The sequence below is a fragment of the Hippocampus bargibanti genome, linkage group LG11 (assembly GCF_051943395.1).
Source record: "Hippocampus bargibanti isolate YZ-2025 linkage group LG11, ASM5194339v1, whole genome shotgun sequence".
Classification (NCBI taxonomy): domain Eukaryota; kingdom Metazoa; phylum Chordata; class Actinopteri; order Syngnathiformes; family Syngnathidae; genus Hippocampus; species Hippocampus bargibanti.
In genome coordinates this window covers 10685001-10703666 of record NC_142744.1, presented here as the reverse complement: position 1 = coordinate 10703666, position 18666 = coordinate 10685001, and the positions used below count along the sequence as shown (strand labels likewise).

Sequence of the window (18666 nt, the reverse complement as noted above, 5' to 3'; positions counted from 1 at the left end):
GACGTTCCTCAGGTCCATAGCCCTCCCAGTCGACCAGGTACTGCACTCCTCTGCCCCTGCGCCTGGAGTCCAGTATCTCCCGCACGGTGTAGACTGGTCCGTCGTCCAATATCCGGGGGGGAGGTGGGGGGGCGGGCGTGGGGGCTAAGGGGCTGGTCTCCACTGGCTTGAGGAGGGAAACATGAAACACGGGGTGGATCCGCATGGTGGGTGGTAGCCGGAGCCTCACCGAGACCGGGCTGAGGATGGCCTCGATGGGGAAGGGACCCGTGAAGCGTGGGCCCAGCTTGGCCGAGGACCCTGCCAGCCGAAGGTCCTTCGTAGATAGCCAGACCTCCTGCCCGACCTGGTAGCTGGGTGCTTGCCGTCGATGGCGGTCTGCCACCCGCCGGTTCCGGGATGCGGTGCGTGACAGGGCGTCCCTGGTCTCCTTCCAGACTCTGTGGGCCCGTCTGAGGTGATGGTCGATAGACGGGACCTCCACCTGGCCTTCCTGTGTGGGAAATAAGGGCGGCTGATAGCCACAGGCGGACATGAATGGGGACCGACCTGTGGCTGCGGAGACCAGGGAGTTGTGGGCGTACTCCACCCAGGGTAGGTGCAGGGCCCACGACGCCGGGTTGTGGAGGCACACGCACCGGAGGGCCGCCTCCAGGTCCTGGTTCTTCCTCTCCGTCTGTCCGTTGGTCTGGGGGTGGTACCCAGACGACAGGCTCGCCGATGCCCCTAGGGACCGACAGAAACGCTTCCATACCTTGGACACGAACTGCGGTCCCCGATCCGACACGATGTTAGTCGGAATCCCGTGGAGACGGACGACGTGGTTAACCAGGAGTTGAGCCGTCTCGGTGGCAGACGGCAACCTGGTTAACGGAACGAAGTGGGCCGACTTGGAGAATCGGTCCACTACGGTGAGGACGACCGTCTTGCCACGGGAGGGGGGGAGGCCTGTCACGAAGTCGACGGAGATGTGGGACCAGGGTCTGGACGGAACCGGTAGGGGCTGGAGGAGTCCGGCCGGGGGCTGGTGGGAGGCCTTTCCACGGGCGCAGGTCGGGCAGGCCTTCACGAAGAGGGTGATGTCCCTCCTAAACCCCGGCCACCAGAACCGTTGGGCGATGAGTTGGATCGTCCTGTTGACCCCCGGGTGGCAAGCTATCTTAGATGTGTGCCCCCAGATGAGCACCTCGGTGCGTAGGGGGGGGGGGACGAACAGGCGATCCTTGGGACAGCCCCTGGGGATGGTGGTGGTTCCCTGGACTTGTTGGACTTTTCTCTCAACCTCCCACCTCAGGGCGCCCAGGATGCGCTGGGCCGGCAGGATGTTGGTGGTAGTCTCCTCCCTTTCTGCCGGCTCATGGATACGGGATAGGGCGTCGGGCTTGGTGTTCTGTGACCCTGGGCAGTAGGTGAGAGAAAAGTCAAAACGGGTGAGGAAGAGTGACCATCGGGCCTGCCGTGAGTTAAGTCTCTTGGCCGACCGGATGGCCGCCAGGTTCTTGTGATCCGTGTAGACGGTGAAGGGGTGTTTAGCTCCCTCAAGCCAGTGTCTCCATTCCTGCAGGGCCAGGACGACCGCCAGCAGTTCCCGATTGCCGACGTCGTAATTGGCTTCGGCGGGGCTGAGCCGGCGGGAGAAGAAGGCGCAGGGGCGTAGCTTCTGGTCGGTGGGAGAGCGCTGGGAAAGGACGGCCCCTACTCCGGACTCGGATGCGTCAACCTCGACCGTGAACGGAAGATCCGGGTCGGGATGACGCAGAACGGGGGGGTTGGTGAAGGCACGACGGAGGCGGTTGAAAGCCCCCTCAGCATCGGGAGTCCACCTGAAAGGGAGCTTGGTGGACGTGAGGTTAGTGAGGGGGAGTGCCTTCTGACTATACCCGCGAATGAAGCGGCGGTAGAAGTTGGCAAACCCCAAAAACCGCTGAAGCTGCTTGCGCGTCTTTGGGATCGGCCATTCCACCACCGCCTTGGTTTTGGCGGGGTCGGCCCTGAGCTGCCCCTGCTCCACCACAAACCCCAGGAACGACAGAGAGCGGACATGGAAGTCACACTTCTCTGCCTTCACATAGAGCCGGTCTTGCAGGAGCCGCGCCAGGACCCGTCGGACGTGTTGCCGGTGTTCTTCTGCAGAGCGAGAAAAAATAAGAATGTCATCGAGGTACACAAAAACAAAAACATTGAGGAAGTCCCTGAGCACATCATTAATTAAATTCTGGAATACGGCAGGCGCGTTCGTGAGCCCGAACGGCATCACCAGGTATTCAAAGTGCCCTAAAGGCGTCTTGAAGGCTGTTTTCCATTCATCCCCCTCACGGATTCGGACCAAATGGTAGGCGCTGCGAAGATCTAATTTAGAAAAAATGGTGGCGGACTGAAGGGGCGCAAAGGCCGAATCCATGAGGGGGAGAGGGTATTTGTTGCGGATGGTGATGTCGTTCAGGCCCCGGTAGTCAACGCATGGGCGCAGGGATCCGTCCTTCTTGTCGATAAAGAAAAACCCTGCGCCCAGCGGGGAACGCGACGGCCGAATGAGTCCTGCCGCTAGAGAGGAGTCTATGTAAGTGCTCAGGGCTTCCCGTTCCGGTTGAGAAATATGGTAAAGTCTGGAGTCCGGTAATGGAGCCCCTGGCTGCAAGTCTATAGCACAGTCATACGGTCGGTGGGGCGGCAGGGATTGGGCGTTGTCTTTGCTGAACACCTCCCGCAGGTCGTGGTAGCAATGTGGCACGCCTTTGAGGCAAATGGCCTCGGGCGGGCCACCGCGGGAGGGGTTACGCCCTGCCGTAGCCGACCGCAGGCAGTTAGCGTAGCAGTAGGGGCTCCAGCCCTGAATGGTGGGGCCCTCCCAAGAAATGGATGGGTCATGGGCCTTGAGCCAGGGGAGACCCAAGACCAATGGCGCGTTCCGGGAGGGCATAACAAGAAATTGGCGGTGCTCCACATGGTTGCCTGCCACTCGGAGCTTAAGTGGGGCTGTGAGGTGGGTGACCCGGGCTAATAATCGGCCATCCAGGTCGACGATCTCCTTAGGGGGAAGGAGATCTAAAAGTCGGCAGCCCAGCAGGTCGGCCAGGTGGGGGTCGATAATGCACCCGTCGGCCCCCGAGTCCACTAGTGCCCGCACTCTTTGGGAGCTGGAGGGGCCAAATAGTTCACTCTCCAGCTCCAACCGTGTGACTCGTGTCGTGGACTTAGCCCCCAACGGATTCCGTTTCGGCGGGGACTTACATTGGCCGTGGGTCCTAGGCTGGGGGCCTCGGGTGCGACGAGCCCTCGGGTTGGAGCGGTCGTCTCCCCCCCCTATCACCATCGGTTCACAGAGTCCCTCCTGGGGCTGCGCGCGGTCGCTGCCGGGTGTGGTCGACCGGGGTCGGCTTCGGGGTACCTCGGGCCGTCGGTCGCTCAGCTCCTTTCGCCGCTCTCGAAGACGCTGATCCAAGCCGATGACAATCCCGACGAGGTCGTCGAAGGTGGTGCCGGCGTCGCGGGTAGCCAACTCATCCTTTAGGTCGGAATTCAAGCCGCGACGAAACACCCCCCTCAACGCTCGGTCGCCGTAGCCGCTGCCAGCGGCCTGGATCCGGAAAGCGACGGAGTATTCTGCGGCCGAACGGGCCCCTTGGACGCAGTCGAGGATTCTCCCTTCCGCCTCGACCTCCGTCACTGGATGGTGAAACACCCGGCGAATCTCGGCTACGAAGTCCGGATACGAGGCGCACAGCTCCGGTCGGGACTCTCGTACCGCCAGCACCCATGATTCGGCTTCACCCGCGAGCAGGCTGGTGATGAAGGCTACCTTAGCCTTATCGCTAACGTAGGCGTCAGGATGTTGTTCAAACACGAGCGCACACTGCATTAGGAATTGAGCGCAGCGCTCGGTTTCGCCTGCGTAGCGTGAGGGTTGGGGTAGCGGGGGCGTGCGCCTGCCCACGGGCGGGGGGGGAGGAACAGAGAGGGTGGCGATGCTCTTTTCCATCTCCTGGAGGCGTTGAGCCAGCGAGGTAGTGGCGTGGCGCATTTCCTCAATCGCCTGGGCCAGCTGGCTCGAACGCTCCGCCTCTTGTACAAGGGCGGTAAAATACCTGTCAACGCCGGCGGGGTCCATGGGTGGTCGGAGTATTGTGTGACGAACGCTCGAGTGCTAGGAGGCAGACCTCGAGCGACGGACTTTTGGTGTTAGGGAAGGACCCGAAATACACGGCGTGACAGGCTTGGGTGGATAAAGAGTCTTTACTGGAAACAGCATCAAATAATAACAAACAGGGATGAGTGAAGGAGGATAACTGAATGATAGCAGACCTGGCAACACGGACGTGGAAATGGCAATGACCAAGAATACTCCGACAGAAGACGGTAGTGAGCGGCAGACAGATATAGGCAGAAGGCACAATCAGTGAATGACAATCAGCTGTGGGAACCCAGGTGAATGATGATTGGAGGGGCCGTCTCCCAAGAATGTCGGAGGAGGTGACAGGAGGGGCGGGGCGCGCCCCGGATGGCAGCGAGATGTGACACATGTACGTCATATTTTCAATTCCTGAATACATTTGTGAATGGCAATGAATGAGTTAATGACGAGAAAATAAGTGATTACAAATTGCCTGGGACCAAAGTGAGAATCCTACTAATCCAAACGAACCAAAGTGAAGACATACGAATGAATCAAAGAAAATCCCCATTGTTCAGAAGAACCGCTCGAAAACGTGGAGTGCCTGATAAGTGAAATCTGAGAGGGTATTTGAGTCCGAAATGAAGGTGTGCTGTTGATATGCCCTGAATGAGTGCTGGGAAAATGAAGCAACATGAATTTGACCCGAGGGCTAACAGCCTGACAGACCTCCCCCCCGCTCCTGGCCAGTGTCATTTGTCTTCACTACGTGAGTGCAAAGTCAGTCAATGGAAATGCTGGGTTTCCATGGAAACGATCTTGAGCAGCAAAGTCTTCCTCCTTTTTACTAAAAAAGGGCAGTCTGAGCATACTGGTTCCCCCCCATATCCCCACGCGCACACCACTCGGCCGTTTGTCCGCCAAGCCCATACACTCAGGGACCTGCAATTATCATATTTGTCAGGTAGTGCATCAACGTGTTGCCGGTGATTTATGACGACAAACGCTGACTCCCGGGCTCATCACGTGGGAATAAATTGCACAGCAGCTCAAATACGTGAGATGACTTATGCAGTATTTTCTTGCTGTGGAAATCATCAACTTCTACAAGCTCATTTGTTATGGAAACGAAGCATTTGGCCCAACTGGGAATTGTGTGTGTGTGTGTGTGTGGGGGGGGGGGGGGGGGTTAAGAAAATTAAAAGAAAAAGATTGACTGCCATGAGGCGTTTGCTTAATGGACTGTACATTTATTGACTAACTGGTCCATTAATCAGACTTTCATGTTAGTTACCATATGTTAATTTGCGGAGGAGCTTCTATTCATCAGCTTTGGATGATATTGACACTCCGAATCATAAAATATTAAACACATAAATACTTCACCTTATAACACAGCTATTCGTAAATAAGTAGCGGATAAGTAATGCTCATATTTGTAATATAAGCCCGGGGTAGTGCATAAACTATATTCTGGGTGAGGTCATATAGCTCACAGGAAGGCTGAATGGTCAATGAAGCACAGCATTGCATTTAAATTATTATTTATATATGTGTTCATGTAACAGGTCCAGTATGAAAGTAATATGTACTGTATTATAATTACACATCTGAAATGAAAAATAAATATCTTAGTTTTTTTTACTACATTCTCCATTATCAAGGGATGGAACAAAAAAAATGAGATGTTTCTCTACTTTAGTGATTCATGTGACACCGCCTCCTAAGTATAAGAAATTACCGATTCTTCTTCTTTTCCTTTCGGCTTTTCCCTTCAAAGGGTCGCCACAGCGAATCAGTGTCCTCCATCTTGAGAGGTTTGATCCGCATGTTTGTTTTGTCCGAGCTTTTACGCCGGATGCCCTTCATGACACAACCCTCTGTATTTATCCGGGCTTCGGACCGGCACAAGAAGACTTATGTCCTTTTGTGGCTACAGAACAAGCAACTCGCTCAGTAAAAGGCTCCCAAACACAACATGGTCATCGGCACAGCGACATTCAAAAAAGCCAGTAGATGACAATGCTCTGATCTTACCGTGAAATGGGCAAGAAATTACCGGTAATAAAGAAATCTTGCTCCTCGTCAGTATTTGCAGTCAGACACGATCGGTGACAGGGATTTTTATCTTAAATAAATCCAATATTTACACTCGAAATTCCCAGTTTTTTTATTCAGGTTTAAATGTTTAAAAAAACGGTATCGCGTTCATGCGTGTCCTTTGGTTGTCACCGGAGATTTTGGTCGAACAGATAACAGATATTAATACACAAGCACACATCATGCAGCGATGAAGGTGTATTCTGAAGATGAAACAACTGATTCTGTTTTGTGAAAACACTTTGGAAATGAGTAGATCGTCTTGACCAGGTGCCGTTTTTTGGGCCTTCATAAACGCAGTGAAATATAACACCGGAAAACGACGATTTGTTGATGCTAGCAACACAGCGAATAAATTAACCATCATCGGCTAAAGTCGTAACACAAACCAAAAATAAAAATACTTACTACCTTATTTATTCAAAAATGTACTATACTAAATATTCGAGAGTGCTATTTTTTAAAAACACATTCCAAACGTTGTTTTGGGGATTGCAAATGCATTTATATTCATCTCAATGGCGCAAGATGAATTAATGTAGCTAAATGTAATATATTCGTCTACAAGAGTATATCACGCAATCTAAAATACACCTTGAATTTATTTTAAATTGCCCCCGTGTTTAAATATATATGCAGGGCATGACACTGTTGATTTTAAAAACAGATGAACAGACAGAGGATTACACAAGAATGAAAGAATGAAATGAAAGAATTATTTTTTTATTTGTAAAAGGGACACACTATATAATAAACAATTTTCTCCTCCATATCTCGACACCACATTTGCATTATAAATGCAAAAGCACCTTGTTTTTACAATTGATGATCGGTCCCAGTTGTGTTTGGCAAATAGCGGGCATGCTTGGAAATGCGTTTTAATGAGAAAATGTGTTTTCTATGAATAGTCTGCATGTCATGAATAGAATTTGCAGACAGATTCTTGCAATTGGGCATCTTGTTTCCCTGCAAATTATTCCTCACAGTCCGTACCCGATACAATGTGGGATGTGCCTTTTTATATCAGATGTCATTTCACACTTTTGAATGCGCTCATGCTTTGCCGCTTTGTATTAGGCGGCTCTATGTTTAATACAACTCCGTATTAATTAAAACACACCAGATAAACGCCTATCTGCCGTGGCTCGGTTTTCGCCAAATGAGAAATAGACCCATTGTCCAATTAAAATGAGCCTAATTAAACGTGCGCGGTGTCATCATCAAACCTCTCCCTGCCTTCCTTTTTTCACACTGCGTGTTTTTTTAATTCCACAGTGGGAAGAGGTGAGTGGCTATGATGACTCCATGAGCCCCATCAGAACCTACCAGGTGTGTAATGTCCGACAGCCCAACCAGAACAATTGGCTCAGGACGGACTATATCCCCCGCAGGGGTGTACTTCGTGTCTACGTGGAGCTCAAATTCTCCGTGCGCGACTGTGCCAGCATTCCCAACATCCCCGGCTCCTGCAAAGAGACCTTTAATCTGTTTTACTACGAATCGGACGGGGACACGGCCACGGACACCAGCCCCCTGTGGAGGGAGAACCCTTATTTGAAAGTGGATACAATCGCCCCCGATGAGAGTTTCTCTCTCCTGGAAGCTGGCAGGATCAACACTAAAGTGCGCAGCTTTGGCCCCCTGTCCAAGTCGGGCTTCTTCTTAGCCTTCCAGGACCTGGGAGCCTGCATGTCGCTGATCTCAGTCCGGGTGTTCTTCAAAAAGTGCTCCACCACCATTGCTAATTTTGCCGTCTTCCCTGAGACCTCCACGGGGGCCGAAGCCACTTCCTTGGTCATTGCGCCGGGGGCCTGTGTGACAAATGCCATGGAGATGTCCGTCCCATTGAAGCTCTACTGCAACGGTGACGGAGAATGGATGGTTCCTGTGGGTGCATGCACCTGCGTCGCTGGCTATGAGCCCTCCGCCGATCGTGCCCAATGCCAAGGTATGTAGATTTTGCCATTTGTCAGCAATTCAAATACAGTAAAGTCTCGTTATATCGATATCGGTTATATCGATAGTACTGCTTATTACGATACTATTTCTATGAACGCAAGGAGAAAATTGACATGCCGCAGGATCGGATATATCGATAGTCTGGTTATATCGATATTTTTTCCGACTCCCGAGAATATCGATATAATGAGACTTTACTGTACCATAAATGCGACTAAACAACCCATTGAATGCTTAGACAACGCAAAACAATCCAGCAAACAATATCAAATATGCTTTTTCATACTTGAACTATACACAGTTATTTTTATGAAACATGTTTGCGCAGCTATACGTTTCAGTCTTTTGACATTTCTATTATGCTTAGAATACTTTGTTTTTATCTTCCCCACCCCTTTCAATTTTACTGCACTAGATTGCAAATGTCCCCATTGTGGGACTATTAAAGGTTTTCTGATTCTGTGTCAGAAGAACAATCGTAAAATGGTCAGCCTAGGTCGACACTGTTGATTCTAAAAGCTGACATGGCAACAGATAAAAGCTGCTGAAATTTGATTGGATACATCCATCCGTCCATTCATATTCATTTTGTGAACACCGGCTTCATCACACAGGTCGGAAATTCGTCAAAACTAGTTACTTGAATTGCTCAAGTGCATAATTAACCGCACATTAATTAAGCTACACAAAATCTTAACCTGAGGAATCTTTCAGGATCAATTCATTCACAATTTTCCTTCTTCTTCATATCTAATGTGACATTTCAACCATGATTGAACTGAAGCTGCTTAATATCCACCCCCCCCCCCCCTCCAGTCACCCCAGTTTTTGCCCTCTCGGCATGCATTGTGCGGCTCCTGAATGGAGGTGAAGGAGGGTGGAGGAGAGTATGAATTAATGAGATGTTGCCGAAAGGAGCGGCATACAAATACGGTGAGAGCGGGACATGAGAGAGAGGATGGCGAAAGGAGAGCCTATCGAGGGGAAAATACAGATGGATGCAGAAAAAAGACGTTGGAGTTGGAAATCCACAGATGAGAGGGGAGTTATTAGCCGACGAGGGACCGTATGAATTGCCAAACATGGGACCGGAACTGCAGCTGAGAATGAGCAAAATGGAGGGGACGGGGGGAGGTAAATGCTGTGGGATACAGAAGCATACCGTCTGTCTCACCTGGGCTGAGACACAGTGTCGAACGTGTGGCGGCGATATTTATCATGACCATTTTGGTGGCTCAAGGTTAAAAGCTTGCCGCCACTGCCTGATAAAAAGCTCTCCAGGGCCTCAGCCAGGGGGGGGGGTTGCGATGAGGAAGTGTAATTTCCTCGGCGGCCCCCTGTTAGTTAATCTACAGCCAGGCACACTCATTAACAGCATTCAGAGCAACGCCATGCAGCCTACATGGCCACGCTATCATTAATCACGCCGCTGTTTTACTTGTTGCCTCGGTATGGGTGACGCTCTCAAGTCCAAATGCTCTCGGACACAACTCAAAATACTTTTATCTCAAATAATATTTCCATTTAATCAATGGAAATGCCATTCATCCATTTTTGTTAAAATGTGACAATACTTTGCGGGGCTCACGTCCAATCAAGCTAGCTGCTAACCGTCTTGTGGCGTGCAAATGACCCATGAAGCACTTTAGATCTTGCCAAATATCAGCACATTTGTACAAGTGCACGGTATAAATACTCTTACAATACTTCTACAAGCACTAATGATGCCAGGAAAATTGATCACATGTAGTGTGAGGGTTCTATGGGGGATATGTTCTACTAACATGCAAGGTAATTCAATATGTCTTTGTAGGCTTAGTAAGGCCAATGCAACTATGAGCCTTTTAGTGTGGAACCTAAAACGCCTGATGCAAGCAACCCACAGTGGGGAGTAGTGGGACATGACAGCTATATGGCAGGATGCTATGTTACCCTGATACAGTGGTACCTCAGCTCACAAACTTAATTGGTTCCCAGAAAGTGTGTAAGGCGAAATGTTGGTCTGCCGAACATTTATTTCTCGTAAGAAACCATCAAAATGAGAATAATCCGTTCCCAGGTCTCCATAAAACATAATTTTCTACTAAATAAGCCTTAAAACTACACAAAATATGCCTTATTTTATGTATTAAAATGTGCTATTGTATTGTAATAAAAAAAATTAACTGTATTGTAAGTCGTTTTTTTACCTTTGTGATGGTCGTTGATTTGGGTGCCTCTTGTTGATATCCGAGTGAAGTTGCCGTCTTTTCTCACTCACGCTGTTCCCTGCTCGCTGCTTTTCGTTAATCCAAATCAACAGTCAACACATTTTTCAACGTCTTCTATTGCCTGAGACCGCTGCTTAGACAACACAGAAACACCCTTAGCCACACACTCACCCCTAATAGCTTCGTTGTTCTGAAGGATGGTAGCCATGGTCGACTTAGCGTACTGGTACTGTGACGCTAATTCATACAAATGCACACCTCGTTCTTTTTTTTTTTTTGATGATCTCCTTCTTCTGCTCGACCGTAGTTTTCTTTTATGTCCGCTTTGGCTTAACACTGTGGTGGGGTCTTTTTCGGTCCTATAATAACAAATGTACTACACTCGATAACGAACAACGTCCGCACTCAAAGAAAGTGGGTGACAAGTGCTTTGATTCATCCGCCGAAAACTAGCTTGTCAGCCAAGACTATATGCTCGCGAATGTAATGTTTGTGAGGCGAAAAGTTCGTGAGCTGAAGCGTTCATATGCGGAGATATAACTGTATTAGCAAAACTGACAGAAGAGACGTACACCATTTACTTTTCTTCTTGACGGTGTAGACCAAATAATCAGATCTTGATTGTTATCTCTGTTGATACAGGTAAGTATGAGGTGATGCCGGGATTCCAAAAATGAAAACAATGAATTAATCTTAAACCAAGATCAATTAATCTTTCAGTTTTTGTGACGTTCTCTACAAAACGTGGGGAAAAATCGAATCAAGGAAACGTCAATGTATCAAAAGTGGTGAATCATCGTCGCTGTGGGGGGGGTGGGGGTTAATGGATTGAATGAGGACGGTGGTGCGATGCAACAACTTCTCCAAAGAGGCCACAGAAAGTGAAAACAAATAACAGAACCATAAATCAGATCAGAGTGGGGCACCTGTAGGCCTGTCGGTGGAGGTGGATGGGGAGATCGAAATTCTGCACTCACTTAGCTTTTTTTGTGAGGGGGCGCCATTTTCCAGTGACAAAGCTGATTTGAGGCAAAATACCTTATTTTTCAGATCATTTTGTCATGACAATTTTAACAAGTATGGGTGGAAAAAAGTATTTTTATTTTTTCCAAAACCCATTTTAAGTCAGTCACTTTTTTGCCCCTGGCACTGAACAAACGTTATTTAGTTTCCCTCATAACTCTTGTCAGTTAATTTGTGTCTCGGCGTTGCTTCAAACACAGCACTGATTTATAGGCTAATTATGAGAGAGCTCTGTATGCAATTCAGGGGGTTGATGGTATCCTGAGAGCTGTGGGCTGATGGATAGCTTTTCGGGTGTATCCCGTCCCCTCAAAGGCATTCTCCATCTTTGTTTGTCTGAAAACACCCATCACTTGTCAGCGGTCTATCTTACTCTTTACCTTTTGTTTCCTCCTCTTTGCCATTAAACTTCAGCGTCATCCAAGCTTCGGGATTATTAATGTCATCCATAAAATAAAGGGGGAAAAAAACAAGACCATATGCAAATACGAAGATAACGTTTACTTAAATGCGGCCCATTTCTCACTCGAGTATCGACGTCCCCGTAAATACCGAGCATCATCAGTGCGCTGTTTTGTTCACTGACAGGGGTGACATCGACTTGTATTTTGCGTGACATTGCTTCTTTATCTCTCTGGTTGCTTTGTTTATTTCTTCCATATGTGGCAAAAGTAATCAAACTCCGTAATATAGCAATTCTAAACAAAGAGAATGAATAAAATACACAAATAAACAAATAGATACATAGATAAATAGCTAGACAACTATAGCTAGCTAGCTAGCCAACTCGCTCGCTAGCTAGCCAACCAGATAGATAGACAGTCAGACAAATAGACAGAGCTGGATAGCTGGATAGATAGATAGATAGATAGATAGATAGATAGATAGATAGATAGATAGATAGATAGATAGATAGATAGATAGATAGATAGATAGATAGATAGATAGATAGATAGATAGATAGATAGATAGATAGATAGATAGATAGATAGATAGATATTGGGCAACGTAAAACTAAAACTGAATGCGCACTGTATATGCAAAACGTATTTGCCATCAGTCGCCGTTAAAAATGTCACTTTTGGGGGGAGGCAAGAAAGAATGGATGGAATAGATGCAAGAAGAGAAAAATAAACACTCAAGTCCAAGCATCTGAAAAGTACCGAAAACAAATGATTGTTACTTCCCAACATTGATTTTCTCTTCTCTCTCGTCCAGCTTGCATCCCCGGGACTTTCAAATCCAAATTCGGTGACGGTTCCTGTGTCACGTGTCCGTCCAACAGTCGCGCTGGCGCTCGAGGAGCCGGTGTGTGTCCCTGCCAGAGTGGGTTCTACCGCGCCGATAGTGACCCGCCTGACACTGCCTGCACTAGTAAGTCATGAAAACGCAAAAAAAGCTACTTGGGCTTTGTCTTTAGAATATCGCATTGCTCGTTTTGATGATCTTAGTCCCAAACCCTTTTGCGCCGTGAACCAGTTTCACAGGAATCATAACTTTGATGGACAGGTAGTGAAGCAAATTCAAACAAATGATTCAAAATATCCTTCTTCTCGGCACATAATTATCTTTTGGCAAAAAAAAACCTGGAGCTTCACTTTGCGCATATCACCATCATTCCTCATCGCAAGCCCCATGTCCCCGCTGGCATGAATATTTAAAGACTAGAATAGCGGGAACTAGCGAAGGCTAACTTCTATTCTTATCGACAACCAGCATATTTTCGTACTTTCAGACCCGTGCTGACATATGGAACTGGTGTCGCCTTCTCGGACGGACATTTTACTGCTCCACTAAGCGTACTTGTCCCACTGTTAATTGGTAAATTGTGATATTAAATGAAAATACACATCGCGGAATTAGCGATGACGACTTCAAGCGCAAGTAAAATGGAATCATCGATGAATCAAGCGTTTAGACTAGAGCTATTTAAGGGGGTGTGTGTCATATTTTTCAAAAATTCTTACAAGCAAAGCCGCCTTTTACTCTTCCTGCTTAAAAAGAAAAACCTAATATCTCGTTTGTTATCATACAATATGTCGCAAAATATGCGCTATGACAGTCACAGGTTGTCGGCTTGCCTCTAGTAATGTGATCTGATTTACAGTCCATATCAGTCGCGGGCGGACGAGGCGATGGCGCTGATGGAGAGTGACATGAGCTGCCTGCGCTGTGTAAAAGTCACTCCCGGGGAGGTTTTTTTTTTTTTTTTTTTTTTTTTTTTTGGGGGGGGGGGGGGGGGGCTTTCCACACGTTAAATGACACACACGGCCCCGAACTGTGTTCCCTAGATCTCTGTCGCGGGAACAGTGTGCACTCTGACGCTGACCAGCAGGCGCCTACACACGCACGCACACACACATACACACACATTCACGCGCGCACACACACACGCAGGCGCAATCCTGACACTTAAGTCCCTGTGGCCTGGCAGAGTGTGTGTGTGCCAGCCTGTCCTTTGTGATGGTGTTGCACAAACGAGGTTAAGGCAGCCGCCAGTTTGGGCCCAGCGTGTGTTTTCGTCAGCCATCCAATTAGAAGAGACTGCGCTCTGAACTGTCTCCTTCTAATTAGAAAGGACGGGGCGAGGGAAACGCGGCTGAGGGCAAAGTTAGCGGATGGTCGCTTTCGACAAGGATATTCTCCTGACATCGCAACTTACTTGCAGTATTTTTGGACTGTCCATTTGGGTGCGTTATGAATATAAATGGATGATTCTCACAAAGTATGCTCCAACCAGATGGTCAAACGTTTTAAATCACCATATTTCACTGCTTACAATATTGCAAACATACCACAGTGGTAGAAAAAAATAAGCATCTTGACTGAGATTGGTGCTGTTGTTTGTGTTGGAATGCATTTTGTATGGTGGGAAAAAAAAATAAGAACACCCACCGCAACCACTTCCTCTTTGTGACATGCCAGGAGACTGGTGTAATTTAGAGCCCTTTATGCACTCAAAATGTTTGCTTCCTGATCTGTCCACAAGGTACCGTTCACAATGTACTAATGTTCTGTATTGTGTAATCTCATCAGAATGACTTTATTAACGCATTCACTGCCAGACGATGTGCAAAAATGTGTGCGCTCCAGTGCCAGGGTTTTTTGTCATTGTCACTTGAATTCCAGGACCCACAGAATATTGAGTTTTAGGACTACATAATCAGAATCAGAAAACCTTTATTCGTATTATTGAAAAACATCCAATACAGCGTTAGAAACCTTACTTTATGTATGCATGTATGCATGTATGCATGCATGCACGTATGCATGCACATATGCATGTATGCATGCATGTATGCATGCATACATGGAAAATGCATGTATTTATTTATTTATTTATTTATTTATTTATTGCGTTTTGTCTTTATTTATATACAGTAAAGTCTCGTTATATCGATATCGGATATATCGATAGTCCCGGTTATATCGATACTATTTCTATGCACGCACGGAGAAAATTACATGCAAACAGGGTCGGATATATCGATAGTCCCGGTTATATCGATATTTTTTCGGACTCCATGAATATCGATATAACGAGATTTTACTGTATCTTTTCTTTCATCAGAAAAAAAGAGTTAATTCCTAAAGTATATGGGTTTGGAGTTATATGAGCTTGAAAGGCTGGCTGTCCAAAATACAATGCAATCCATACATATTGTTTTATATATCGCTTTAACAACATACATACATGTTATTTTATATATCGCTTTAACAACAGCTGAATCTGGAACAAGGCACTAACATGGAAAAAGGGAAATGCTACCCTCTGGTGGAAAAAAAAACATTGCCATAGGCCATGGCCAGCGTTTTATCGGCACCCAAGCATGAAAAAACAAAACCCAAACAAATTCGTTGATGGCGCTCTACGTCATATTTTCAATTCCAAAATAAATTCGTGAATGGCAGTGAATAAGTTTAGTTGAAGCAAAAGTTCAATGGGTTCGCTACAATTACTTTCTGTCTACAGTAAAGTCTCGTTATATCGATACTCAAGGGAGTCCGAAAAAATATCGATATAACCGGGACTATCGATATATCCGACCCTGTTTGCATGTCATTTTGTCCGTGCGTGCATAGAAATAGTATCGATATAACCGGGACTATCGATATATCCGATATCGATATAACGAGACTTTACTGTATTTATTTATCTATTTTGTTTTTTGTGTTTATCTATATATTTTTGCACAACTTCTCTGGTCCTTCATGAAGCTTCGTTTTCCCACCACTCGTGAGAACGTTTGACACTCTTTCGTGCTCTGAATTTATTTTCCCGTGTCATATCGGAAGGGAACGATGAACCAAAAGCATTTTGGCCTTTTCAGTGCTTGAAATGCTGCGCGTGTAATCTATCTCCCTGTGTCATTTCATCATTGACCTCTGCTTTGAACCCCCTTGCAGCCATCCCGTCTTCTCCTCGCAACGTAATTTCCAGTGTGAACGAGACCTCTCTGTCCCTGGAATGGGAGGAACCAGAAGACAGCGGCGGCAGGAACGACCTGGTATATAACGTGGTGTGTAAGAAATGCCTGCGGGACCGCAGCCCGTGCACGCGCTGCGACGACAACGTGGACATCTCCCCTCGAAGACTGGGGCTGCGGCAGAGGAAGGTTGTTGTGAGGAATCTGCAGGCTCACACCCGCTACAGCTTTGAGGTTCAAGCGGTCAACGGTGTCTCCGGGAAGAACCCCGCCTCCCCGCATTACTCCACAGTCAACATCACCACCAACCAGGCCGGTCAGTAGACCCCCGTCAATGACGCGTCCACGCGTGTCCGCAAACCCGAGTTAATTCATAGGCCAGTCTGTGATCAATATCACTTTAAAAGCCCAATGAAAGAGGCAGTTGATGCTCAGTCAATGTCAATAAGTGTCTTAATGATGTCGTAGCATCGCGGGGTGGGCTGCAGCCACGTGACTTTAGTCATTCAGGAAATTGTAAGATTTGGGACTCAATTCGCCCTGGTAAAGTAGGACTTGTGATTAAAACATATACCAGACACGGGTTTCTATCTATCTATCTATCTATCTATCTATCTATCTATCTATCTATCTATCTATCTATCTATCTATCTATCTATCTATCTGTCTGTCTGTCTGTCTGTCTGTCTGTCTGTCTGTCTGTCTGTCCCTCTCTCCCTCTATCTATGATCTATATATTTGTTAATTTGGCTGTCTATTTATTTATGTATTTGTTTGTTTATTCATCTGTTTATTTATTTATTCTTTTATGTACCATATTCTCCGATGTATAAGGCGCACACAAAAGCCTGGATTTTTTTTTCAAAAGATGTCGTTGCGCCTTATATACATAGGAATATTGAGCCACAACAGGTCTCGCAACGACTGTCAGCAGCCACTGTGGCTCCTGTCAATGTGTTGTGCCTTATATTTGGACACATTTTATAAATGTATATATTGTATTTGGAAAACCTTTTTCATTCATTGAAGGTGCGCCGTATAGATCGGTGCGCCTTATATGTGGAAAAGGTTTGAAAATACACCATTCACTGCGGTACTTCTTATACTCTGGTGCGCCTTATACACCGGAAAATACAGTACGTATTTGTATTTTTTAATGGTCGCACACAGTTTGCTTTGTCGCCAGAAAAAAAATCTAAATTCCTTTAAAACGGTTGGCAAAAGTCTGAGAAGACAATGGAGGAAACTGATCATATTTAGAAATGATCTTTTGCCACACAATCCGGTCGAATCCCACCTCTGTCGATTTGCAGCTGTAACCGTAAAAAAAACTGTAGACAGTCTTAAAAAAAGAAACATGGATCAAATGCCACGAAAATGATCTCGGCAATCAACCAATGTCACCTTCATACATCTTGGCCAGGCCAACTTTTCAGCACCTTTCACACACTGTAATCACTAATATCAGCCCACACTTAATCCACTTTATCGTGGTTAATGGAACGCAGACAATGGCTGCGAGATGAGTCACTTTTTCGGATTCATCAACCCATGCAGCCGATGTGAAACACGCACCATTTCTTCAACCTTTACTGCTGGAGAGTTGGGCCTATTAAATGTATACTTTGATTGAATTTGTAAAATCCTACCGGAGGGTTTGTTTTGAAGGGAGGTGAGCGTTTGCGAAATTTGTCCTTGGGAGACAACCATTTTTGGGCCACGTGTCTTTTTCCAGTCCAAGTGATGCATACCGACAACAATTTTTTTTGTAATCATATGCTTTTTTTAATTTTGTTATTTTTTTATCGCAGCACCGTCTGCAGTACCAACAGTCCATTTGATGCGGTCCACCGCCGACACTCTGAGTCTATCATGGGTGCCTCCAGAGAAACCAAACGGGGTCATTTTGGACTACGAGATTAAATACCACGAAAGAGTGAGTTGGAGACTTCATCTTTTCCCGATGCCGAGAAATACAATCTTCAAGTGCTTGCGTGTTGAGAGAGTCATTTCTATTGATGGGAGGCCTCGGCAGGTCCCGCAATGTTGAATCGTTGGTATTGATCAAGTTCTTGGCAAGGGCCTATAAGGTTTAATGTGTTCCTTTTATGACCTCCAACGGTCAAACGACCTTCATATTGCAGAAAAATTCGCTAGCAAGATGATGTCTGTTTAACAAGAGGAGACTTTTATTTTCACATTAGCAACCTGAAAAGTGCAGACGGTAATTTTCCTGGTGCTGGAGTCATAACGATATTGCGGAATTTAATGTGAAAAGTAAAATTAAATAGCTGCTGTCATCAATTGATCAGACAATTATTTATTTGATTTTGCAGAATGAAAATACGCATTTAGATGACTCTTTCAACAATATTTTTAGACAATATCCAAAATTCACGCGATCTAAAATGCCACAAGATGGCACAAAATGGGAATCGGATTCCAGGAAGTATGATGATTAACAGATTCAATCCCTAACCCCCCTTGAATAGCCATTTTTAAATTCAAAATGTGACCTTCACCGATTCTCTTGCATACTCTTGCTTATACGACGCAATCGTAAGAAAAAATATCCTCGATGCAAAGTGATTGCTGAACATGAATCGTCACGTCTCGCCTCGCAGGGCCAGGCCATGTCGCACACGGTAACTTCCCAGCACAGCTCGGCTAAGGTGGAGGGGCTGAGGGCCGCCACGCCTTACGTTGTACAGGTCCGAGCTCGCACTGTCGCAGGATATGGTCGTTATAGCAACCCCATGGACATCAGCACCAGCCTGCATAGTAAGACCTATTTTTCTATTATTTTTTATCTCTGCCGCGATCTGTTGCTATGGTT

At 46.6% G+C, this 18666-nt stretch overlaps 1 protein-coding gene across 2 annotated transcripts in view; it reads left to right on the top strand.

Annotated features, from left to right (window-relative positions):
* The window catches only part of ephb3a (eph receptor B3a), a 55375-nt gene that overhangs the window by 16822 nt on the left and 19887 nt on the right, over positions 1-18666 (top strand). For both annotated transcript variants that reach the window (XM_089007585.1, XM_089007584.1), the window contains exons 4-8: positions 7487-8159; positions 12622-12777; positions 15811-16146; positions 17642-17766; positions 18455-18611. In XM_089007585.1, the coding sequence (XP_088863711.1) occupies positions 7487-8159; positions 12622-12777; positions 15811-16146; positions 17642-17766; positions 18455-18611 (1447 nt within the window). The remainder of the gene's footprint in view (positions 1-7486; positions 8160-12621; positions 12778-15810; positions 16147-17641; positions 17767-18454; positions 18612-18666) is intronic.